The 27,144-nt window shown below is 42.7% G+C and overlaps 1 protein-coding gene across 1 annotated transcript; it reads right to left on the bottom strand.

The window, feature by feature from the left end:
- Positions 1-1,266: 1,266 nt before the first annotated feature.
- On the bottom strand, positions 1,267-12,476 carry LOC120046268 (STIP1 homology and U box-containing protein 1-like). The gene is made up of 8 exons (XM_038991350.1): positions 12,164-12,476; positions 10,826-11,062; positions 10,397-10,595; positions 9,837-10,002; positions 9,411-9,489; positions 9,164-9,220; positions 3,383-3,499; positions 1,267-3,085 (listed from the first exon to the last, which is right to left on the bottom strand). Exons 2-8 carry the CDS (start codon positions 10,937-10,939, stop codon positions 2,960-2,962), a joined length of 858 nt encoding a protein of 285 aa, XP_038847278.1. The 5' UTR covers positions 10,940-11,062; positions 12,164-12,476; the 3' UTR covers positions 1,267-2,959.
- Positions 12,477-27,144: the final 14,668 nt, after the last annotated feature.

Here is a 27,144-nt window from a genome sequence, read left to right on the forward strand (position 1 = left end):
ATTGTGGAACATTAATGGTGTTGTCTGAATGGGACTTGAACCCGGGTTCCCGTGACTGTCAGCCCAGCACAGCAATCGTTAAACCAAGAGGTCCAAACCACTTGACGGTCACTAGATGTTGTACTGCGGTCACAACAGTATAAAAACAGCGTGGCATGAGAGCAATCTGAATATGATGAATTCTCTCAGAAGTGCAACATTTAAAAAAAAAACATGAGTTAATAGGGATTTTTTTACTTGAGGTATGCACACATATGAGCTAAAGGATTTACTATTTGGGATCTTAATAATAGTTAAGCAAAGAAATCATTAAATAATCAATCGTACATTTTTTCCCTATATTCCATAGCCTACCAACCAAAACATACCTTCATTGGCTGAGGTGACACCCACGATACCCAGTAGGAGTATGAGCCTGGCAGTTATCTACCACAACAAACACATATCAGAATGGCAAAACACGCCACTACTACGGTCATTGTGAAAATAATAAATAGTAGTAAATACATCATATACTATAGTAAAGTGCATATCCTGTTAACAAAATGCTTCAGCACACAAAACAGTATTGCTCTTACCATGTTGATTTAAGGTTGTTATTCCACTGAAAGGTGATGATGCTAGCGCACTCGGTCACGCCTGTCTATTCTTAATGCCATGGTGTCTGTACGCCTCTTCCCTCCTAGTACCAGACCATTACATCACTTCAATGGACGGCTGTGCTGACAATGGACCCGGTGTGTGCAGGGGGGATTGGGTCTGGGTGACACTGGCCTCTTTGTTTTGACTGACACGCCCGGGCGGACGCACGCACACACTTTCAGAACATGTGATTGTGGGTGTGTATCGTCTATTAATTCATTGAATGACTGTTTTGATTAAGGGTGAATTCTAGGTCCAGCAACCTCATGGTCTCTTGTGCATGTACAATTTTGTTTCGACCGGTACTAATGTCTGATTGACAGGTTGATTTACTTACAACTCTTCTTTTTGCTGTCTGTTTTTCGATTTCCCAACCTCCCTAGCACGACACACACCTCAGATGCTGGAAGCAGCACCCCTTGGAGCAGGTTAAGGACCCCTTGGAGCAGGTTAAGGACCCCTTGGAGCAGGTTAAGGACCCCTTGGAGCAGGTTAAGGACCCCTTGGAGCAGGTTAAGGGTTAAGTGCCTTGCTAAAAGTGCTAGATGTGATCAAAAGTAATGTGCGCAAAACTCAGATGAACATTTCACAAGGAGACAAAAAGGAACAAACCAAGGTCACGTGTATAATTAACATATCTACATTTAATACAGTTGTTTATTCTCAAGCTCTTCAGAAGTCCTCAAAAAGCCAACTCCTCACCCCAACACAAAACCTGCAGTTCACTAAAATCACATACATTCAGTTGAGAAAGGGGACTTACGTAAACTAATTGAGGAAAAACTGAGAAATATCTAAGACTGTCAACAGCCGAGAATTCCAAGCTCCTAGTCAAGGTACTGCAACACTGATTGTTGTGATTGGTTAGAAATGCTGGAAGGGGGACATAGTTTAGATCAAAATAGGGAAAGACACTGAAATGAGAAGGTATAGGAGACTCTCAAAGTATTGGGAACATGACTGCTTTGACCATTAGTCAGTTGTCACACTTACATTTTTAAAGTTGTGAATACCTACGGCTACTGTGTGGTTATAGTAAAGTAGGCACGTTCTTTGCAAAGCAGACCTGAATGCTTATAACAACCTGAGCAGACCTCATGCTTAACAATGTAGGGAGTCCATTGTCATGTCAAATGCATACTGTACCGGCGGTTGTACTACTAGCCATCAGCCAAACATTGTCCAAGCGCACGCACCTATCGTTTTGTCTCTAATAACAGCAATTACAGCACAGTCCTTCGAAAAACAGGTTTCAAGAACTTCAAACCCAAAGAGAAAGTAAAGACGATGTTCTCGTATGATAAAAATGCAGATATCTGAACCATTACAGAGGAAATTGAAACGACCTTGTAGAGTCTCTATGCAGCACTTTAAACTGATGAATTGTCTATCATTCAAATCTCCTTTTTGGATCACGACAAGAATGCCATTTGGTACTACTGTAATAATACATACAACTCGTTGTAAAATAAAATGGGTTTAATCTATTCACTCTCACTATATGCATACATTCAACATAGTATAACTGCCCGCTATGAGGGACTGATATAATGCAATAGAGGACCGTTGACCATCGGTTGGAACATTATAGTTTGTATGATCTTGTTATAACTCCACATCACAGGCAATGACATGAAGCAGACCGACTTGGTTGGTCAGTTTTTCTATAATACATTTCTCACATTTGCTATTATCTTGCATTAAAAAAAATCCACACTAGATTGTTTGAAAAGTAAAATAACAATTTGGCATCAAATTGACCAAGACCACCAACACTGAATTGTGGGAAATAAGTCATTACAGTACAACTAACCCATTATGTTAAAAAAAAATTGAAGTAAACAAAAATACTGGAGTAGGAGTTAGATAAAAGGCTAATATTTTCATCGCTTGGGTAGATAGTTCCAATGGTTATATTTGAGAAGAGATTGGAAGCTTTACATTAGAGGGTTTTGAGACCAGCGTGCAGTGCGATGTGTTCAGAGAGGATTGTGGCACAGAGAGATAGAGGGGAAGAGAGAGACCTGAGAAACATGGCCCCTGATTCTGAGGGATAGAGGACTATCAGAGGAAGGGAAGTGATAAAGAAAGATTCAGAGAGAAGGGGAGAGAGAGGAGACCGATTTAGAAAGAGAGGAATCACCTGGAGATATGGCTGTCATTTTGCAGTCCATAGTGTGACCCCCCCTATGTGTAAAGTGCAGGTCCAGGAGGGAGTTTGTGAATTCTGTCACTTCCTTTTTTCTTATTTTTTTTCTTGACACTTCTGGTGTGGGTCTCAGCTCTGGGACGTGTGGATCTACGAGCCATAGGGGGTTCAATAGTCCTCCACCCAACCGTTCTCCTGGATAAAGGCGTCGATGACCTCCTTCATGGCCAGGTTGGGGATCAGCTGGTCGTGAGTCAGAGGACTCCGGGTGACCGGGTCAAAATGGCCCACTCGCTACAGAGGACGGAGGAAAAATGGAACGATTGTTTGAGGTATTGGTGTAGCTGTGAGATGGTGGCTTTCATTATTATGCATTTTACGCATAGTTTACAGTTTGCTTTGGATAGTATTACCCCTGTGGGTGAGTGGTTGATCGAGTAGGAACGGCAAGTGTATTTATAGCAATCTAAATTGGTGGTAATTTAGCGGTAAGTGATCGGTAGTGTGAATAAAACAGTAGGTCTATGAATGGGCAACGGTTTATCTATACTTCTGCCGAGTAGATGTCTATAAAAGGATGGAATACTGTACCTGTAGATGCTCCTCAATGTCCTTGCGGTCGTAGGTGATCCCACTGGGGGTGATGCAGGGCTCCCTCATCAACTCAAAGCTGATCTTTCCACACAGGTAGTCAGGGATCTCCCGCTTCTGTGGGGTTCACAAGAATAGACATGCATGTAAAATGATACATACAGTTGAAGTCGGAAGTTTACATACACCTTAGCCAACTACATTTAAACTCAGTTTCACAAAAAATTCCCTGTCTTAGGTCAGTTAGGATCACCACTTTATTTTAAGATTGTGAAATGTCAGAATAATAGTAGAGAGAATGATTTATTTCAGCTGTTATTTCTTTCATCACATTCCCAGTGGGTCAGAAGTTTACATACACTCAATTAGTATTTGCATTGCCTTTAAATTAGTATTTGGTAGCATTGCCAATAAATTGTTTAACTTGGGTCAAACATTTCAGGTAGCCTTCCACCAGCTTCCCACAATAAGTTGGCTGAATTTTGGCCCATTCCTCCTGACAGAGCTGGTGTAACCGAGTCAGGTTTGTAGGCCTCCTTGCTTGCACACACTTTTTCAGTTCTGCCCACAAACTTTCTATAGGATTGAGGCCACTCCAATATAGAGGTCGACCGATTATGATTTTTCAAAGCCGATACTTGGAGAACAAAAAAAAGCCGATACCGATTAATAGGACGATTTTTAAAATTTATTTGTAATAATGACAATTACAACAATACTGAATGAACACTTATTTTAACTTAATATAATACATCAATAAAATCAATTTAGCCTCAAATAAATAATGAAACATTTTCAATTTGTTTCAAATAATGCAAAAACAAAAGTGTTGGAGAAGAAAGTAAAAGTACAATATGTGCCATGTAAGACAGCTAACGTTTAAGTTCCTTGCTCAGAACATGAGAACATATGAAAGCTGGTGGTTCCTTTTAACATGAGTCTTCAATATTCCCAGGTAAGAAGTTTTAGGTTGTAGTTATTGGAATTATAGGACTATTTCTCTCTATACCATTTGCATTTCATTAACCTTTGACTATTGGATGTTCTTACAGGCACTTTAGTATTGCCAGTGTAACAGTATAGCTTCCGTCCCTCTCCTCGCTCCTACCTGGGCTCGAACAAGGAACACATCGACAACAGCCAAGCAGCGTTACCCATGCAGAGCAAGGGGAACAACTACTCCAAGTCTCAGAGCGAGTGACGTTTGAAACGCTATTAGTGCGCACCCCGCTAACTAGCTAGCCATTTCACTTCGGTTACACCAGCCTAATCTCGGGAGTTGATAGGCTTGAAGTCATAAACAGCGCGATGCTTGAAGCACAACGAAGAGCTGCTGGCAAAACGCACGAAAGTGCTGTTTGAATGAATGCTTACGAGCCTGCTGCTGCATACCACCGCTCAGTCAGACTGCTCTATCAAATCATAGACTTAGTTATAACATAATAACACACAGAAATACGAGCCTTAGGTCATTAATATGGTCGAATCCGGAAACTATAATCTCGAAAACAAGAGGTTTATTCTTTCAGTGAAACCGTTCCATATTTTATCTAACGGGTGGCATCCATAAGTCTAAATATTCCTGCTACATTGCACAACCTTCAATGTTATGTCATAATTACGTACAATTCTGGCAAATTAGCCAGCCCAAACTTTTGCATATACACTGACTCTGCGTGCAATGAACGCAAGAGAAGTGACACAATTTCACCTGGTTAATATTGCCTGCTAACCTGGATTTCTTTTAGCTAAATATGCATGTTTAAAAATATATACTTCTGTGTATTGATTTTAAGAAAGGCATTGATGTTTATGGTTAGGTACACATTGAAGCAACGATACGCACCGCATCGATTATATGCAACAACCGATGAAAATGTCCCAGAAGCCTAGACTAGTAATATCAACCATGTGTAGTTAACTAGTGATTATGATTGATTGATTGTTTTTATAAGATAAGTTGCTAGCTAGCATTAAACTTTTCTTGGCTTACTGCATTCGCGTATCAGGCAGGCTCCTCGTGGAGTGCAATGTAATCAGGTGGTTAGAGCGTTGGACTAGTTAACTGTAAGGTTGCAAGATTGAATCCCCCGAGCTGACAAGGTAAAAATCTGTCATTCTGTCCTGAACAAGGCAGTTAACCCACCGTTCCTAGGCCATCATTGAAAATAAGAATGTGTTCTTAACTTCTTATGGCTGCAGGGGCAGTATTGAGTAGCTTGGATGAAAGGTGCACAGAGGTGCCCAGAGTAAACGGCCTGCTCCTCAGTCATAATTGCTAATATTTGCATATTATTATTAGTGTTGGATAGAAAACACTCTGAAGTTTCTAAAACTGTTTGAATTATGTCTGTGAGTATAACAGAACTCATATGGCAGGCAAAAACCTGAGAAGTTCCACTTCCTGTTTGGAATTTTTCTGAGATGGCAGATTTTCAACCAAGCTCTCATTGAAATTACAGCGAGATATTGATGAGTTTTCACTTCCTACGGCTTCCACTAGATGTCAACAGTCAATAGAACTTTGTCTGATGACTCTAATGTGAAGGGGGGCCGAAGGAGGAATTAGTCACCACTGCCACGAGCTGACCATGCTTTGACCACGCGCGTTCACGTGATAGGCAGCTCCGTTCCATCGCTCAACTGAAGTCAATCTAATTCTCCGGTTGGAACGTTATTCAAGATGTATGTTAACAACATTGTAAAGATTGATTCAGTACATCGTTTGACATGTTTCTACTGACTGTTATGGAACTTTTGGACATTTCGTCACGTTATAGTGGACGCGCTTTGTGACTTTGGAATTGTTTACCAAACGCGCTAACCAAAGTAGCTAATTGGACATAAATAACGGACATTATCGAACAAATCAAGCATTTATTGTGGACCTGGGATTCCTAGGACTGCATTCTGATGAAGTTCATCAAAGGTAAGGAAACATTTATCATGTATTTTCTGGTTTCTGTTGACTACAACATGGTGGCTAATTTGGCTATTGTTCTGAGCGCCGTCTCAGATTATTGCACGATTTGCTTTTTCCGTAGAGTTTAAAAAAAATCTGACACAGCGTTTGCATTAAGGAGCGGTATCTCTATAATTCCATGTGTATAACTTGTATTATCATCTACATTTATGATGACTATTTCTGTTGAAACGATGTGGCTATACAAAATCACTTGATGTTTTTGGAACTAGTAAATGTAAAGCACCAATGTAAACTCAGATTTTTTTATATAAATATGAACTTTATCAAACAAAACATGCATGTATTGTGTAACATGAAGTCCTATGAGTGTCATCTGATGAAGATCATCAAAGGTTAGTGATTCATTTTATCTCTATTTCTGCTTTTTGTGACTGCTATCTTTCGCTGGAAAAATGGCTGTGCTTATTGTGGTTTGGTGGTGACGTAACATAATCGTTTGTAGTGCTTTCGCTGAAAAGCATATTTGAAATCGGACACTTTTGTGGGATTAACAAGATTACCTTTAAAGTGATATAAAACACATGTATGTTTGAGGAATTTTAATTATGAGATTTCTGTTTGAATTTGGCGCCCTGCACTTTCACTGGCTGTTGTCATATCGATCCCGTTAGCGGGATGCAGCCATAAAAAGTTAACTGACTTGCCTAGTTAAATAAAGGTGTAAAGATCATTATGGCCAAACAGTTCTATTTTTGTTTCATCAGACCAGAGGACATTTCTCCAAAAGTACGATCTTTGTCCCCATGTGCAGTTGCAAACCGTAGTCTGGCTTTTTTATGGCGGGTTTGGAGCAGTGGCTTCTTCCTTGCCGAGCGGCCTTTCAGGTATTGTCGATGCAGGACTCGTTTTACTGTGGATATAGATACTTTTGTACCCGTTTCCTCCAGCATCTTCACAAGATTCTTTGCTGTTGTTCTGGGATTGATTTGCACATTTCGCACCAAAGTACATTCATCTCTAGGAGACTGAACATGCCTCCTTCCTGAGCAGTATAACGGCTGCATGGTCCCATGGTGTATATACTTGCATACTATTGTTTGTTTCTGAGGTCTTGGCTGATTTCTTTTTATTTTCCCATGATGTCAAGCAAAGAGGCACTGAGTTTGTAGGTAGGCCTTGAAATGCATCCACAGGTACACCTCCAATTGACTCAAATTATGTTAATTAGCCTATCAGAAGCTTCTAAAGCCATGACATAATTTTCTGGAATTTCCCAAGCTGTTTAAAGGCACAGTCAACTTAGCGTATGTAAACTTCTGACCCACTGGAATTGTGATACAGTGAATTATAAGTGAAATAATCTGTCTGTAAATAATTGTTGGGAAAATTACTTCTGTCATGCACAAAGTAGATGTCCTAACCGACTTGCCAAAACAATAGTTTGTTAACAAGACATCTGTGGAGTGGTTGAAAAACGAGTTAATGACTCCAACTTACGTGTATTTAAACTTCCGACTTCAACTGTACATGTAAATATAAATACTACCCCCTAGATGAGTGGTTCCCAAACTTTTTTTGAACCGTGATGGGATAAAAGATTAACAGAGAAATTTGAAGTGTGCCGCATAATGTAGTGGTAATGACCTCCTAATCTGATCCATACAGCAAATAATCTATTTTGTGAAAAAAAATTGTAGATTAAATAGGGTTTATTTGAAGTAGTTTCATAGTTCCTTAATCGTGATGACTCATTTGTGTGTACCGAGGGCCAGATCCAGGTTTAAGCGGTCGCTTAGGCGCCCCGGACGCATTCTAAAGGTGCCACTACGGACACAAAGCCATGTTCCGTTTGTTTCTATGGAAGAGGCTGTGTTACAGCTAAGCCTAAATCAGACTTGCCTGTGCTAATGGTTCTCACAGGCGATGTAAAATGATACAAATGGCTTTGCTCGTGATGCGCGTCCCTCAAATTATACAAACGTAACAGCCTGAGCACACCGGACTTGAAACAACGATACAGATGTAACTGTGTGTGCCATTCAATGTTTTATCTGAGCCTCACTGGTGATTCCAAGTCAAAATTCCATGAGCATCCGACAGGTCACGTTTATAAGGGAGAGTTCGATGTCTTTAAAAAAATATAATAATCTAGATTAGGAAAAATTTCACAGCACACCTGAGAGTTCATCAAGGCACACTGGCTGAAAACCACTTCCCTAGACACCATCTAGATCTGGGCCATATTCATTAGGTAACAAATAGAAAACTGACTGTAAAAGGGACGGACTACCTGAACTTGTCCAATAAGAAATCCTCGTTTTCCACGGTAAAACATTTTGCTACGGTGTGCCCTAATGAACACAACCCAGTATAGGGGTTTGAAACACCAATGTTGACAGAGGCAAGACGGTGTCTTCTTAACTCACAATGACAATTACATGTACCAAGTCAACAACTATATATAGGCCCCGATAATCCTTCATAACAAGCCTCGACAAGCAACTTGAGGTGGTGGTTGCTGTAGAAACGGCTTGGACTGGAAATAGGAGGTGGAGTGCTAGTCTATTTTGGTAACCATAACACTGGCACAACTAAGTGTCAAAGCAAGGGGGTGGGTCAGACCCAGCTGATCAGAGAAACAGAGTGTGGACAAATTGTTTTTCTCTAAATGAAATTGTGTGAAATTTTATGAATAAGATCAAATATGTATTGTTATTTCAGTAATACAGAGCTGTGTTGTGCTACGGCTAACGATAATGAATAATCAGTAAGATTTAGTGAAATTAGTCTGGATTGAAGGTTGACCACAATCGTAGTAAACGGTGTGTTCAACTAATTTAAAATGTATCACTCACTTTTCTCTTCTCGTCCACTTGTGAAAAGAGCTCCTCCATGTCCATAAAGAACTTGTCCTATTTAGGAGAAGAGCAGAGAGTTGGGTGAGGGCTAGCACAGAACACTAATACAAACGCCCCTCAATATCAATGAGATATGGAGAAATAGGCAACATGACAGAAATTCAGTTACACGACGCCAGTGCTCAATAGTTTAAAAGCAACTGGTCCCTGTATATTGACATAGGAGGATACAGACATAACTTACATGTTTTGATTTGATTTTGACGACGTCACTGCCACTCGGATTGTCCGCCTCTTTGTTTTCCCGGCAATCCGCCACTTCCCTGAGAAAAATATAAAGACGTAGCATTTCCTTAAATCACTCACTAAAGATCCCAAGATGAATTGGGACAGAAAACGCACCCGCAAATTCTAATGCATTAACACGACTTATTCCCCAAGATTTGCACCAACATCTCAACAATTTTATTAATCACACATGATTACACATGTGTAGAACACTGGGCAGGATATGTAGCAACTCATTTAATGTCATTCAATGGGGGTTCTGGCAATGAACTCATACGCAATGAACTTGTATGCTTCCCCATAGGAAATGGAATATCAGTGCAGGCGTTTTGCTCATACACTAGTATGAGTCTAAGAGTGTTGCTCCAGGTCCCTCCCTCACCTCTCCTTCTCAGCCAGGATGAGTTTGGTGAGATAGGCAAGCAGCTCGTTCTCCTGGTTGATGCGCTTCTCCTCGATGCTGTTCCAGCGCTTCTTTTTGGCGAGCCGCAGGGCACTTGGGATGTCGTCTCCAAAGTTCAGCCTTTGCTCCTTGGCCAGGTTGTAAGCTGTCCACAGAACGGTTCCAGCTATCATTAATGTTGTCCATTGAAAGTAAAAGCTTAAAACTGTTATGCGGCCCATTTTCCCATCTACAGATCTTAGCATTATACAGGAGAACATTTTAGTTGCACTACAACAATCAAAACAATTTCAGTTTAGTACCATTACACAGTACTCGGCACCTCTGAGGTTTAGTTAAATTGCAGCACATAGCATTCTAACTAGCACTCAAAACAAAAATGCACATCAATGTTGTGTTGTAATACTGAGGGGGCCATATAATCATATTTATTAACTTTAAAAGACAAACTGAGCCTATACTGGTACTGCTATTCTGACTTTGTGAAGGCCCAGGCTTAATCTGTGTCCGGGAAACTGGCCTTGAGGGTTGATCCTGACCTCTCTGCAGGTTGCCGATGGCCTCGTCGTAGTTCTCCAGCTCCAGGTGACACTGGCCCAGGAAGAAGTGGGCCTTGACCGACTGGGGGTCCATCTCCAGCGCGTGCTTGCAGTCCGCCAGGGCTTTGTCGTGCTGCTGCAGCTTCAAGTGGCACAGAGCCCGGTTGGTGTAGTACACCGCCACCAGCGGGTTACGGTTCTGTTGGCAGGATACACACAAAACACAAACATATTGCACAGGCTACTGTTGTAAGGGTGCATCAGTCCAGCGTATAGGCTACTTTCTATACGTACATGAATCCATTCAAAATAGGTGAATAAGTCAGTGTCAATATCTCATGTCATACCCTTTCAAAGCATGCGGACAAGTCTAGCCATGTCAGCTACTACTACATCATCCGGCAGAAAGGGAGGTAGCTCGCTACTCACGATGGCTTTGCTGTAGCAGGTGGCAGCCTCCTGGTACTTGCGGCAGAGGAACAGTCGGTTGCCCTGTTCCTTCAGCTCCTGTGCTGTGGAACTCTTCTCCGGGCTGCCTGCCATCTTCTCCGGTGGCTCCGCGGCGCCTGCTCCGCGCTGCTTCCCTATCCTGTTCCCCGTCTCTCCGGCTGGCTAGCTGTCAGGTGAAAGAATGGCCAGGCCGTCTGTTCTTTGTCTTCTCACCAACTACAAACGAAAGATGGGCAGCGTCATGCAACAGTCAATGCCTTGCTGCTGCAATGCACCTGCACTGCATTGAGGCTTCTGATGAGGTGCAGTCGCTGTGGCAACTCATAAATTGAGCAGCATATCCGTGTCAAGTCACGAAAGTTAGCTAGGTCAAGACTATAACGTTAGCTATGCTTTCTAACGTTGGTCCACGTCGCAATGAAAAAATAAGGTAGTTAACTAACCTAATATTGGACTAAAGGAGCCGAACATTACTCCTTACGCCAAGGAAGCCAAAACAGTCAAAAACTCAATTGCGGTACGGTTCTAGAAACATAAATCGCTCTACTTTCATATCACATCAAAATCATTTAACAAATAAATACACTGTCTGAACATCGTTTTAACCGGATTTAACACAGTTCCAGCACATAGTACTTTTCAGTGACAACACGTTTGTGTCTACCGTTTACAAGCAGGTGTTCCGAGACGCAGGTAGTTACAGTAATTAGCACAGTTTGTCTGCCCACTGTCTTCTGTCTGTTTCCCGTAAACAAGAGCTGTATAACATGGAAATGTGCCCGTGTGGGAACCATAACCCTATAAAGGTGTGTATCAACTTAACCTTTTGATTTAACGTTATTTTATAAAATGATTTCTCGCCGATGTCAAAGATAATGTATTTATGCTTCCAAAATCGTACTGTTAATGTTCAGACCGAGCGTCGCTGCTCTTAACAAAACGTCACCCTACAGAAGACGCCTTCGTCCAATTATTTATGTGAAATGTAATGGAACTGTGAGTCATGGTCAAGGGCTAGCAACGGTGGTTAGCTAAGAAGGTAATTTAGCTAGCTAACTAATCTTAAAGCTAGCTAGAGTGGACTTTCCCCACCATGAGTTTGCGGTTGACTGAACTCGAAATTATGGCAAATGTATAGTACTTAGCTACATTGCAACGTCCAAATCCCTGCAAACCTCACAACAACCCCCCGCGAATAAACAACTAACGCTAGCCAACTAACGTTAGATGGTTAGCTTGCTAACGGCTAGCATACCTCAAATATGCGGTTATTTATCTACTACTAGCTCTACACAACATAAACATATGTAACCTCACCTTCTCAAAGGAATTTCACATACAGGCGGTTGATGTGCCAGTATCTTTCGATTTCAATTCTTAATTTATTTGCTTTTCCCATTGAGCTGTCACGACAGAGCTGACAGGAGCTAGCAAGTTTGTTTTTATGCTGACGTCATGATGTAGACGACGGAAACCCGCGAGGTAGGCTTCAGTGAAAATACGTCTAACAGAATACACTCTTTGACAACATGTCATCAAATTATATATGCTCATGCAATTCAGAGGAATAATGGGTGTAAATGATACACGTTTTTAATATGTGCTAATTGATTCCGTATCATCAAAGTCAGGGTTGGTCTGATTGCCTTTCCGCAGCAACTGAGGCTCACATCACGCGTCTAGCTAAGCAAGGTTGGGTCTGACCAATTTGATGAAAGCAGCCCAGGAAGCGAAATTTCGTTTCATAGTATACCCGAAGGCAAAGTCATTGGGCGCGTTCGAGCGGATCACTTTTGTCATGACGTTGACCAACGTTGGTCACAGCATTTCAAAATGTGTTGCATTATGGGTATAAACATTTTCCGATTTGCGACTACATGCATAGAGGAAAAGGAAGACCCAACTCGGTGGAAAATCTATCTCCCTCCAGCAGATGGCGTTTTTTCGTTGTTTTTCCCCACCAAGCAAGGAGTTTTTTAACGGGGGTCAATGAAAGTCGAATTTGGTCAACAAAAAAATTGATGGCTTATTTGCTACGTGAGGTTTATTTGATTGAACATAAGTTTCGTAATTCTTACGAGTGTACTGATATAAGTAGGACAAAAAACACTTTATATTGGAGTTTGCTATGCATATTCATGACATGGGGCTAGTAGCATAGCATCTCTCCATTGAATGCAGGCGGTTGTCGTCAACAACCCTCTTCGAATATTCAAAAAAGGTTTACAATAATGAGATGTATCCAGCAATCCAAAGAAAGGATAGGCGGGAGCTAGACAGCCTGCCGTGCCGCTTTGCGAACAACGACTCCCATTGTTAGGGAGGAGAGACATGTATCTTGTCAGGATAGAGTACCACTGTATGGTACCCTTCATTCAGCAAAATACATATTTTTTCCTAATTATCTTGCAAATCTCAATTTTGGATGAGACTGACTTTATGACCAACATGATCCTATTTACACTTTGTAGTACATTTTGACACTAGAATAAACGTTTGACTAATATCGATCCCACATAGGCCATTTTCTACCAGAGAAGTTGTTTGCCTTCAGTTTTGAGGGAGCGTCCAATTGGCATGATGACTGCAGGAATGTCCACCAGAGCTGTTGTAGATAATTGAATGTTCATTTTTCTACCATAAGCCGCCTCCAAAGTCGTTTTAGAGAATTTGGCATAATACCCATAAAACCTAGAGGTCAGACAGGGAAATGGTTCCAATCATTTTCCCACCGTACATTTAGGGGATTTTAGAAACACGTAAAATAAGGGCTGTGTTTCGTGTAGGCTTACCCGGGCATGACGTTTTGATAACTGTGTAAATCTCTCTAGACAAGGTAGCTTTTATCAATATATTCACCTGTATTTAGCCACCCAAAATGAAATGCTAATTAGCTGCTAATGTGGCTATCATAAAGAACTACAAATGCCATGATGATCTGGACGAGACTGCCGAATCAAGGCAAATGTAAGAATCTCTGGATTAACTATCTAATGTTAGCTAAATGTAGTAATTAATACATTGGCAAAATTTCTTTAAATGGACAGTTCTGAGAACTGTTTTGTGCAAATTTTACATTGACACAATACCTGTTAGGAAAGGTGTCAGCTAGAGATGATGTGCAGGAGCTTGCCGGGATTTGTAGTTTTGCATGATTTTAACTTTGATGCAAATTAGCATTTTTTTATCTGAGAGTAAATAGATCCAAATATATTGATAAAAGTCACCTTGTCCGAGAGAGATTTACATGATTATCAAAACGTCACGACAGGGTAAGCCTACACGAAACACAGCCCTTATTTTAAGCGATTCTAAAATCCCTTATGGGGAAATTTAATGTTGGAAAAACTATTGGAACCATTTCCAACGGCTCTGGAGCAACGAACCGCCCTTGCTGTCTCTGCCTGGCCGGTTCCCCTCTCTCCACTGCGATTCTCTGCCTCTAACCCTATTACAGGGGCTGAGTCACTGGCTTACTGGTGCTCTTCCATGCCGTCCCTAGGAGGGGTGCGTCACTTGAGTGGGTTGAGTCACTGACGTGATCTTCCTGTCTGGGTTGGCGCCCCCCCTTGGGTTGTGCCGTGGCGGAGATCTTTGTGGGCTATACTCGGCCTTGTCTCAGGATGGTAAGTTGGTGGTTGAAGATATCCCTCTAGTGGTGTGGGGGCTGTGCTTTGGCAAAGTGGGTGGGGTTATATCCTGCCTGTTTGGCCCTGTCCGGGGGTATCATCGGATGGGGCCACAGTGTCTCCTGACCCCTGCTGTCTCAGCCTCCAGTATTTATGCTGCAGTAGTTTATGTGTCGGGGGGCTAGGGTCAGTCTGTTATATCTGGAGTACTTCTCCTGTTTTATCCGGTGTCCTGTGTGAATTTAAGTATGCTCTCTCTAATTCTCTCTTTCTCTCGGAGGACCTGAGCCCTAGGACCATGCCTCAGGACTACCTGGCATGATGACTCCTTGCTGTCCCCAGTCCACCTGGCCGTGCTGCTGCTCCAGTTTCAACTGTTCTGCCTGCGACTACGGAACCCTGACCTGTTCACTGGACGTGCTACCTGTCCCAGACCTGCTGTTTTCAACTCTCTAGAGACAGCAGGAGCGGTAGAGATACTCTTAATGATCGGCTATGAAAAGCCAACTGACATTTACTCCTGAGGTGCTGACTTGTTGCACCCTCGACAACTACTGTGATTATTATTATTTGACCATGCTGGTCATTTATGAACATTTGAACATCTTGGCCATGTTCTGTTATAATCTCCACCCGGCCCAGCCAGAAGAGGACTGGCCATCCCTCATAGCCTGGTTCCTCTCTAGGTTTCTTCCTAGGTTTTGGCCTTTCTAGGGAGTTTTTCCTTGCCACCGGGCTTCTACACCTGCATTGTTTGCTGTTTGGGGTTTTAGTCTTGGTTTCTGTACAGCACTTTGAGATATCAGCTGATTTAAGAAGGGCTATATAAATACATTTGATTTGATTTCCCTGTTTGACCCTTAGGTTTTATGACACCGCCACTGTCCATAACCTTTTCTATATGTCAACTGCATGACCTTTACAACAACCATGTGATCAAAGGTCATGAACTTTCAGAACCAAAGTATTGTGGGATACAACCTTTTTTGGAAGCAAAAAGCACTACATGCTGATAAATGGTTGATGTTGCCACCTATCATTGGGTATTATCAATGCATGTTTACTGTTTTGGGTGGATTACTATTTTGAACTTAAAGATGCACTATGCAGAAATAGCTTCGCCATTTCCTGGTTGCTAAAATTCTAATAGTTAATTTCAGTTTAGGTGACAAAACAAGCAAGTATAGTGTAGAGAATCATTGTACCATTTAAACCGCTGTGAAATATATTTTCCATAACCAAAAATATGGTATTTTCAGCTGTTTGAAGCTGGTGTACAAAACCAAAACTTAAAGACGCAAAAACAAAACATAAGAGCATGAAGCATAGAAAGTGCACATAGAACAGATCTACTGCTTCTTAGACTTGCTTTCAATGAGAAGGACAGATCTATTACTCACATTTCTATGTGTATTTTTCTGAGTCGCCCAAAAAGTTAAATATTGCAGCTTTAAATACATATTTTTCCTGACATCCTTATAATCTAATTACATAGGCCTACATGTGATCCAAATTTTAAAATAAGTTCAGGAGTATACATTTGCTTAACAACTCACATAACTCATTCTGTGTGCAATAATAGTATTTAACATGATTTTTTAATGACTACCTCATCTCTCTACCCCACACATACAATTATCTGCAAGGTCCCTCAGTTGAGCAGTTAATTTAAAACAGGTTCAACCACAAACACCAGGGAAGTTTTCCAAGTTGAGGGTTGAGATACAAAGTAAAGAAACATGTTCTTGTACTCTGAGTGCTCCTTTTTCTTTATTCTCCTGGATAGTCACCAGTTGAAGTATCCCAAATATTTTTAGGATTTTTAAGTCCCTTGTTTAAGCTGGGCACATTTTGGTATACCTTCTTTCCAACGTTCTTGTATTTGTTTGTAAGTGTTGATTTTTAATCAACTCTGTCTGGTAAGACTTTTGCCATTCTGTTGCTTACGAGTTGTATTATTATTTTGTTGCAATTTTTTTATCGTGTTCAAGTCCGGGCTCTGGCTGGGTCAGTCAAGGACATTGAGACTTGTCCCGAAGCTACTCCTGCGTTGTCTTGGCTGTGTGCTTAGGGATATTGTCCTGTTGGAATGTGAATCTATGACCCAGTCTGAGGTCCTGCGCGCTCTGGGGCAGGTTTTCATCGAGGATCTCTCTGTACATTTCTGCATTCATCTTTCCCTCAATCCAGACTAGTCTCCCAGTCCCTGCCGCTGAAAAACATCCCAGCAGCATGATGCCGCCACCACCATGCTTCACCGTAGGGATGGTGCCAGGTTTCCTCCAGACGTGATGCTTGGCATTCAGGCCAAAGAGTTCAATCTTGGTTTCATCAGACCAGAGAATCTTGTTTCTCATGGTCTGAGAGTCTTTAGGTGCCTTTTGGCAAACTTTAAGTGGGCTGTCATGTGTCTTTTACTGAGGAGTGGCTTCTGTCTGGCCACTCTACAATAAAGGTGGTGCAGCGCTGCAGAGATGGTTTTCCTTCTGCAAGGTTCTCCCATCTCCACAGAGGAACTCTGGAGCTCTGTCAGAGTGACCATCGGTTCTTGGTCACATCCCTGACCAAGGCCCTTCTCCCCCGATTGGTCAGTTTGGCTTGGTTTTTGTCAACTGTGGGACCTTATATAGACAGGTGTGTGTCTTTCCAAATGATGTCCAATCAATTGAATTCACCACAGGTGGACTCCAATAAAGTTGTAGAAACATCTCAAGGATGATCAATGGAAACAGGATGCACCTGAGCTCAATTTCAAGTCTCATAACAAAGGGTCTGAGTACTTATGTAAATAAGGTATTTTTGTTTTTTCTAATTTTTATAAATATGTAAACATTTCTAAAAACCTGTTTTCACTCTGTCATTATGGGGGCATTGTGTGTAGATTTTAGAATAAGGCTGTAACATTACAACATTTGGAAAAAGTCAAGGGGTCTGAATACTTTCCGAATGCACTGTATATATATATATTTTCCCCACATTTTTGAACTAGGCCTTTACTTCTCCTGTGCGAGTGGAGAAAAATACTCCTCAGCTGTTTGGGTTGTGTCAGCGTGTGTGTGTGTGTGTGTGTGTGTGTGTGTGTGTGTGTGTGTGTGTGTGTGTGTGTGTGTGTGTGTGTGTGTGTGTGAACGTATGTGGGTTTTGTTTGGGAGTGTCATTGTAGTGTGTGTGAGTGTGTATACAGTTGAAGTTGGAAGTTTACATACACTTAGGTTGGAGTCATTAAAACTTGTTTTTCGACCAATCCACAAATTTCTTGTTAACAAACTATAGTTTTGGCAAGTTGGTTAGGACATCTACTTTGTGCATGACAAGTCATTTTTCCAACAATTGTTTACAGACAGATTATTTCACTTATAATTCACTGTATTACAATTCCAGTGGGTCAGAGGTTTACATACTCTACGTTGACTGTGCCTTTAAACAGCTTGGAGAATTGGCTTTAGAAGCTTCTGATAGGCTAATTGACATCATTTGAGTCAATTGGAGGTGTACCTGTGGATGTATTTCAAGGCCTACCTTCAAACTCAGTGCCTCTGCTTGACATCATGGGAAAATCAAAAGAAATCAGCCAAAACCTCAGAAAAAAATTGTAGACCTCCACAAGTCTGGTTCATCCTTGGGAGCAATTTCCAAATGCCTGAAGGTACCACATTCATCTGTACAAACAATAGTACGCAAGTATAAACATCATAGGACCACGCAGCCATCATACTGCTCAGGAAGGAGACGCGTTCTGTCTCCTAGTGATGAATGTACCTTGGTGCGAAAAGTGCAAATCAATCCCAGAACAACAGCAAAGGACCTTGTGAAGATGCTGGAGGAAACAGCTACAAAAATATCTATATCCACAGTAAAATGAGTCCTATATCGACATAACCTGAAAGGCCGCTCAGCAAGGAAGAAGCCACTGCTCCAAAACCGCCATACAAAAGCCAGAATACGGTTTGCAACTGCACATGGGGACAAAGATTGTACTTTTTGGAGAAATGTCCTCTGGTCTGATGAAACAAAAATAGAACTGTTTGGCCATAATGATCATCGTTGTGTTTGGAGGAAAAAGGGGGAGGCTTTGAAGCCGAAGAACACCATCCCATCCGTGAAGCACAGGAGTGGCAGCATCATGTTGTGGGGATGCTTTGCTGCAGGAGGGACTGGTGCACTTCACAAAATAGATGGCATCATGAGGCAGGAGAATTATGTGGATATATTGAAGCAACATCTCAAGACATCAGTCAGGAAGTTAAAGCTTGGTCGCAAATGGGTCTTCCAAATGGACAATGACCCCAACCATACTTCCAAAGTTGTGGCAAAATGGCTTAAGGACAACAAAGTCAAGGTATTGGAGTGGTCATCACAAAGCCCTGACCTCAATCCCATAGAAAATTTGTGGGTAGAACTGAAAAAGCGTGTGCGAGCAAGGAGGCCTACAAACCTGACTCAGTTACACCAGGTCTGTCAGGAGGAATGGTCCAAAATTCACCCAACTTGTTGTGGGAAGCTTGTGAAAGGCTACCCAAAATGTTTGACCCAAGTTAAACAATTCAAAGGCAATACTACCAAATACTAATCGAGTGTATGTAAACTTCTGATCTACTGGTAATGTGATGAAAGAAATAAAAGCTCATATCATTCTCTCTACTATTATTCTGACATTTCACATTCTTAAAATAAAGTGGTGATCCTAACTGACCTAAGACAGGGAATTTTTACTAGGATTAAATGTCAGGAATTGTGAAAAACTGAGTTTAAATGTATTTGGCTAAGGTGTATGTAAACTTCCGACTTCAACTGTATATAGTTTAGTGAGTTTGCGTAGGGTCAGTGCAAGATCTAGTCAGTGCAGATAGTTTGGGTACCATTAATTTATTATTTAGCAATCTGGCTATTTAGCGGTCTTGTGGGTAGAAGCTGTCTCGGAGCCTGTTGGTCCGAGAGCCGAGGCTCCCCTACCATGGGTCGGACAGTAGCAGAGTGAACAGTCTATGGCTTGGGTGGCTTGAGTCTTTGGCAATTTTTAGTGCCTTCCTGTGACATTGCCTGATATAGAGGTGCTGGATGGCAGGGAGCTCTGTTCCAGTGATGTACTGGGCTGTCCACACCACCCTCTGTAGCGCTTTGCGGTAAAGGGTGGTGCATTTACCATACCAAGCAGTGATGCAGTCAGTCAAGATGCTTTCGATGGTGCAGCTATAGAACTTTTTGAGGCTCCGAGGGCCCATGTGAAATCTTTTTAGCGCTGCCGAGCCCTTACCAAAACACAAAACATGTTGGACAATTTCTCTGGCCTCGGATCTGAAACCATGATTAACTACCACCTTCAATGACAATTAACTTAAAATTATAAGACGAATCTAACATTCCTGCGCCCCAATAACATTGTCGCTGAGGAGGGCTTGCTAGCTAGCTACAGTGTTTGAGTCATCTCAGCTGTTTTCTTATAAAAGCAAAATGCTAATTTGCAATGCTAGCTAGCTAACGTTAGCTAAAAGCTAGACCACAGACAAAAGGGGAAACCTTAGTTAGGGGTTAGTTATCAGTATCTTTGGCTAGACTGCCTCGACTCAGGAGCTCATAGGCACATATGCCGTGTTCAAAACAACCGGGAACTCAGAAATCTCAGACTTCTGACTTCGGTGCGTTCAAGACAACTGGGAATAAGGAAAAAACAACTGAAAAATCGTGGTCATCCAACTCGGAATTCCAAGTCGGGAACTCTGGCCTCTTTCTAGAGCTCTGACTTTCCGACCTGAAGATCACTGACGTCATGATTTGACCTTGTTTTTTCAGAGTTCCCAGTTGTCTTGAAAGCACCAATTTATTTATTTAGATTTTTTATTTCACCTTTATTTAACCAGGTAGGCAAGTTGAGAACAAGTTCTCATTTACAATTGCGACATGGCCAAGATAAAGCAAAGCAGTTCGACACATACAACAACACAGAGTTACACATGGAGTAAAACAAACATACAGTCAATAATGTAGTAGAAAAATAAGTCTATATACAATGTGAGCAAATGAGGTGAGATAAGGGAGTAAATACAATATAGCAAGTAAAACACTGGAATGGTAGATTTGCAGTGGAAGAATGTGCAAAGTAGAAATAGAAATAATGGGGTGCAAAGGAGCAAAATAAATAAATACAGTAGGGGGAAGAGGTAGTTATTTGTGCTAAATAATAGATGGGCTATGTACAGGTGCAGTAATCTGTGAGCTGCTCTGACATCTGGTGCTTAAAGCTAGTGAGGGAGATAAGTGTTTCCAGCTTCAGAGATTTTTGCAGTTCATTCCAGTCATTGGCAGCAGAGAACTGGAAGGAGAGGCAGCCAAAGGAGGAATTGGTTTTGGGGGTGACCAGAGAGATATACCTGCTGGAGCGCGTGCTACAGGTGGGTGCTGCTATGGTGACCAGCGAGCTGAGATAAGGGGGGACTTTACCTAGCAGGGTCTTGTAGATGACCTGGAGCCAGTGGGTTTGGTGACGAATATGAAGCGAGGGCCAGCCAACGAGAGCATACAGGTCGCAGTGGTGGGTAGTATATGGGGCTTTGGTGACAAACGGATGGCGTTGTGATAGACTGCATCCAATTTGCTGAGTAGAGTGTTGGAGGCTATTTTGTAAATGACATCGCCGAAGTCAAGGATTGGGAGGTTAGTCAGTTTTACGACGGTATGTTTGGCAGCATGAGTGAAGAATGCTTTGTTGCGAAATAGGAAGCCGATTCTAGATTTAATTTTGGATTGGAGATACTTAATGTCTGGAAGGAGAGAGTCTGGAAGGAGAGTTTACAGTCTAACCAGACACCTAGATATTTGTAGTTGTCCACATATTCTAAGTCAGAACCGTCCAGAGTAGTGATGCTGGACGGGCGTGCAGGTACGGGCAGCGATCGGTTGAAGAGCATGCGTTTAGTTTTACTTGCATTTAAGAGCAGTTGAAGGCCATAGAAGGAAAATTGTATGGCATTGAAGCTCGTTTGGAGGTTAGTTAACACATTGTCCAAAGAAGGGCCAGCGGTATACAGAATGGTGTCGTCTGCATAGAGGTGGATCAGAGAATCACCCGCAGCAAGAGCGACATCATTGATGTACACAGAAAAAAGAGTCGGCCCGAGAATTGAACCCTGTGGCACCCCCATAGAGACTGCCAGAGGTCCGGACAACAGGTCCTCCGATTTGACACACTGAACTCTGTCTGAGAAGTAGTTGGTGAACCAGGCGAGGCAGTCATTTGAGAAACCAAGGCTGTTGAGTCTGCCAATAAGAATGTGGTGATTGACAGAGTCGAAAGCCTTGGCCAGGTCGATGAATACAGCTGCACAGTATTGTCTCTTATCGATGGCGGTTATGATATCGTTTAGGACCTTGAGCGTGGCTGAGGTGCACCCATAACCAGCTCGGAAACCAGATTGCATAGTGGAGAAGGTACGGCGGGATTCGAAATGGTCGGTAATCTGTTTGTTAACTTGGCTTTCGAAGACCTTAGAAAGGCAGGGTAGGATAGATGTAGGTCTGTAGCAGTTTGGGTCTAGAGTGTCTCCCCCTTTGAAGAGGGGGATGACCGCGGCAGCTTTCCAATCTTTGGGGATCTCAGACGATACAAAGAGGTTGAACAGGCTAGTAATAGGGGTTGCAACAATTTTGGCTGATCATTTTAGAAAGAGAGGTCAATTTGAAGAAAGAAGTTCAACAGCAGATTGAAACAGTGTAAAACATGGTTGTTGTGGATGTTGTTTCAAAACTTAACACAACGAAATGGACAGTGTGTTCTAAGGTGATGATTAATTCCACACACCCATATGCATATTATAGCTTATATATATGCATAGGCTTATGAGCCTTCAAAAAAAACTGAATAGAAATTAGGATTGAAGCCTCCCGGGTGGCGCAGTGGTCCACGGCACTGCATCGCAGCGCTAGCTGCGCCACCAGAGACTCTCGATTCGCGCCCAGGCTCTGTCGCAGCCGTCCGGGAGGTCCGTGGGGCGACGCACAATTGGCCTAGCGTCGTCCGGGTTAGGGAGGGTTTGGCCGGTAGGGATATCCTTGTCTCATCGCGCACCAGCGACTCCAGTGGCGGGCCGGGCGCAGTGCACGCTAACCAAGGGAGCCGGGTGCACGGTGTTTCCTCCGACACATTGGTGCGGCTGGCTTCCGGGTTGGAGGTGCGCTGTGTTAAGAAGCAGTGCGGCTTGGTTGGGTTGTGTTTCGGAGGACGCATGGCTTTCGACCTTCGTCTCTCCCGAGCCCGTACGGGAGTTGTAGCGATGAGACAAGATAGTAATTACTAGCAATTGGATACCACGATAATTGGGGAGAAAAGGGGGTAAAAAAAGAGAAAGAAGTTAGGATTGTGCTGTTATACAATACATAGACTACCGCATATTATGCATTGCAGAAAAACATAAAACACAACTGATTTAAAATGTCTTTGGTACATAATTGGTCTAACATGTACTCCAAAATATAAAAAAATGGAGTAATCGCCTTTGAGTGTGGACTGTATTACTATCCATACTGGATGGACTGGTTATCTTATGCTACACTCCAAAATGTCAATACATGAGTCTGGGAGAGAACGTATATAGCCTCGGCGATGCTGTTGGTTCATTGATTATGCAGGGCAGCTTACAGTTAGCCTACAATTGGTGAATTCGTATTTCATTTTGAATAGCCTAGTAATATGGCATTTAAAAAAAAAATCATAATTAATTGGGTGACACATTACCTTTAGCTATACAGAATATCTCACCACCATGCGTTTCTATCTCCTACTCTAGGCCTGGGCAAAGGCCCGTATGCGGCCCGCGACCTGATTCAATACGACCCGTGGAATCATGCTCAGATCACATAAAGAATTTGCGATAGTAAAGTTTGGAAAAATTTATTTGTTATTCAGATTAGAAGCCCAATGAATACTCACCTTTGTGTAATGATTTAACTCCCACCGCTTGTGGGAAATGTTTCCCTGTCAAGACGAACAGTGACACGGCGTGTTGAGGACAACGCAGAGAATATGGAACAACAGTTGAAAGTCAAGGTAAAGGATTTCAACTATTTCTCCTTGGCCCTGGATGAGATCAGTGATGCAAGTGGCATGGCGCAGTTATTGATATTCTTACGAGGCATAACCCCAGACTTTGAAATGACAGAGGAGCTTGCTCAATGCAGAGCAGAGCACAACCACAGGTAAAGATTTATTGGAGGAGGTTAATAAGTGTGGCAAAGCTGGGACTGAATTTTGAAAAGTTATCCAGTGTGACCACTGATGGGTGCCCAAACTTGACAGGAAAAAACATTGGCCTTTTGAAAAGGATACAAGATCAAGTAGATGAGCTGAACCCGGATCAGAAAACTGTTATCCTGCTAAGCATTATTCATCAGGAGGTGCTCTGTAAATGTGTTCTGAAAATGAGCCATGTTGTGGATGCAGTCACTAAAGTGGTAAACTTCATAAGAGCAAAATCTTTAAACCACATGTGGTTTATCTCACTGTTGGAAGAGACAGAGTCGGGTCATGCAGATCTCCCCTACCACACAAACGTGAGATTGCTGAGTTTGGGGAAGGTGCTTAAACGGGTGTGGGACCTGAAGTCGGAGATTGCTGAGTTTTTGCAAATTAAAGGAAAATATGTGGATTTCTCTCAACTGCAAGATAAAGAACGGTTGGCTGATTTTGCCTTTACCGTGGACATCATGGCCCTCTTGAATTAACTGAATTCCAAACTACAAGGGAAGGGCCTTTTTGCACATCAGATGTACAGCCTTGTCAAAGCCTGCAAGGGAAAATTACTCCTCCTGACCCGCCAAGTAGAAACCAACAATCTCACCCACCTTCCGACACTACTAGTCTGTTCCCTATCAGATGACCAGCGGGAGAAGTATACATCGATGCTGCGTGCTTTGAACTGTGAGTTTTCTCGTCGTTTTGAAGATTTCAAAGTGTTGGAAAATGACATGCTGTTCGTTTCCTCTCCTTTCACCTTCAATGTAGATAACGCTCCCACTGACCTGCAACTTTAGCTTCTCGATCTTCAGTCTGATGCAGTTATTGGACAACTATTCAAAACAATGTCACTGACGAGGTTCTATGCATCTCTCGATGAACAAAACTTTCCAAAGATTAGGAGTCATGCTCAGAAGATGTTTGTACTGTTTGGGTCAACCTACAGTTGCAAGAAAAACTATGTCAACCCTTTGGAATTACCTGTATTTCTGCATAAATTGGTTAATGAAATTTGATCTGATCTTCATCTAAGTCACAACAATAGACACACATAGTGTGCTTAAACTAATAACACACTAATTATTGTGTTTTTCTTGTCTATATTGAATACATAATTTAAACATGCACAGTGTAGATTGGAAAAAGTATGTGAACCCCGAGGCTAATGACTTCTCCAAAAGCTCATTGGAGTCAGGTGTCAGCTAACCTGGAGTCCAATCAATAAGACGAGATTGTAAATGTTGGTTAGAGCTGCCTTGCCCTATAAAAAAAACTCACAAAATTTGAGTTTGCTATTCACAAGCATTGCCTGATGTGAACCATGCCTCGAACAAAAGAGATCTCAGAAGACCTAAGATTAAGAATGGTTGACTTGCATAAAGCTGGAAAGGGTTACACAAGTATCTCTAAAAGCCTTGATGTTCATCAGTCCACGGTAAGACAAATTGTCTATAAATGGAGAAAGTTCAGCACTGTTGCTACTCTCCCTAGGAGTGGCTGTCCTGCAAAGATGACTGCAAGATCACAGCGCAGAATGTGCAGAATGTGCAGCACCACAATCTTAGAGTCTCAACTAAAGACTTACAGAAATCTCTGGAACATGCTAACATCTCTGTTGATGAGTCTACGATAAGTAAAACACTAAACAAGAATGGTGTTCATGGGAGGACACCACTCCACAGTCCAGTACGTCCTGTGCCTCCTCCCCGCACTCGCCCTGAGGTGCGTGTCACCAGCCCGGTGCCACCTGTACTGGTCCCACGCATCAGGCCTCCAGTGCGCCTCCACAGTCCAGTACGTCCTGTGCTTCCTCCCCGCACTTGCCCTGAGGTGCGTGTCACCAGCCCGGTGCCACCTGTACCGGTCCCACGCATCAGGCCTCCAGTGCGCCTCCACAGTCCATTACGTCCTGTGCCTGCTCTTCGCGCTCGTCCTGAGGTGCATGTCACCAGCCCAGTACCACCAGTGCCGGTCCCACGCACTAAGCTTCCGGCGACAGTTCCCAGTCCAGAGCTTCCGGCGACAGTTCCCAGTCAAGAACTTCCCGGCGACAGTTCCCAGTCCAGAGCTTCCGGCGACAGTTCCGCGGTTCAGAGCTTCCGGCGACGTTTCGCAGTCCGGAACCTCCAACGACGGTCCGCGGTCCGGAACCTCCAACGACAGTCCGCGGTCCGGAACCTCCTGAGACGGTCGGCGGTCCGGAACCTACGGCTCCGGTCGGCGGTCCGGAACCTACGGCTCCGGTCGGCGGTCCGGAGCCTCCGGCAACAGTCCGCGGTCCGGAGTCCCCAGCAACGTCCGGTTCGTCCGGCGACGATCCACGGTCCGGTTCCTCCGGCGACGATCCACGGTCCGGAGTCCCCGGCGACGATCTACGGTCCGGAGCCTCCGGCAACGATCCACGGTCCGGTTCCTCCGATGATGTATCCACGAGCGGAGTGGTATCCACGAGCCCCGACGGTAGATGCCCACCCGGACCCTCCCCTGCAGCTGTTTATTGTTGTCTCTGATTGGGGATCATATTTAGGTAGCCATTTCCCCCCATTGTGCTTTGTGGGATCTTGACTATGTATAGTTGCCTGTGAGCATTATTATTAGCTTCACGTTTCGTTTGTTAGTTTTATTGTTTTTGTTCTTTTAGTTTTCTCTTCCTAATAAAAGGGATGGAAACATACCACGCTGCATTTTGGTCCACTCCTTTCGACGAGCGTGACAGTTTGTCTATTGTTGTGACCTATATGAAGATCAGATAACATTTTATGCCCATTTTATGCAGAAATCCAGGTATTTCCAAAGGGTTCTCATACTTTTTCTTGCCACTGGATGTATGTGAACAGACATTTTCAGTGATGAAATATAACAAGTCATGGCACAGCTCATCTCTTACTGACACTCACCTCTCAGCAATCCTGTGCATAGCGACGTCAGAAACTATATCGGACTTCACTACTCTAGTCAAGCCCATCAGAGACTTCACTCCTCACACTGATTTAATAGTTTAAATGTAAATGTAATGTTAACCCGTTAACAAGAGTTCTGTCCGTGGTGCTGAATGCACAGTGTACTTTTCCCTCCATGTAGTTCATTGCATGTTTAATAATGAAAATACCTACCAAAAGGAGAACATGGATGTGGTTTATTTCTGTGCATGTTAAAAAAGTAAAATAAGTAGCCTATATGGACGTGATTTACAGTAGTTATATCTGTCAACACAGTCATACACATGATGTATAATCCTTTAATATGATTTTGTCCCGCGATGGCAAAAATATATTCTAACGTGGCCCTCCATGGAAAATAATTGCCCTGGCCTGTCCTACTCTCTCTCCTTTATTCTTTTCTCGAGCGCCCAGACGGGCTGGGCTGTCAACAGTTTAGTGAAATACTTTTCTTTGCGAAAACAATCGATGTTCCTAACAGATTTCACTTGGTTTCCCAAATTA

Source organism: Salvelinus namaycush, chromosome 4 (genome assembly GCF_016432855.1).
Source record: "Salvelinus namaycush isolate Seneca chromosome 4, SaNama_1.0, whole genome shotgun sequence".
Classification (NCBI taxonomy): Eukaryota; Metazoa; Chordata; class Actinopteri; order Salmoniformes; family Salmonidae; genus Salvelinus; species Salvelinus namaycush.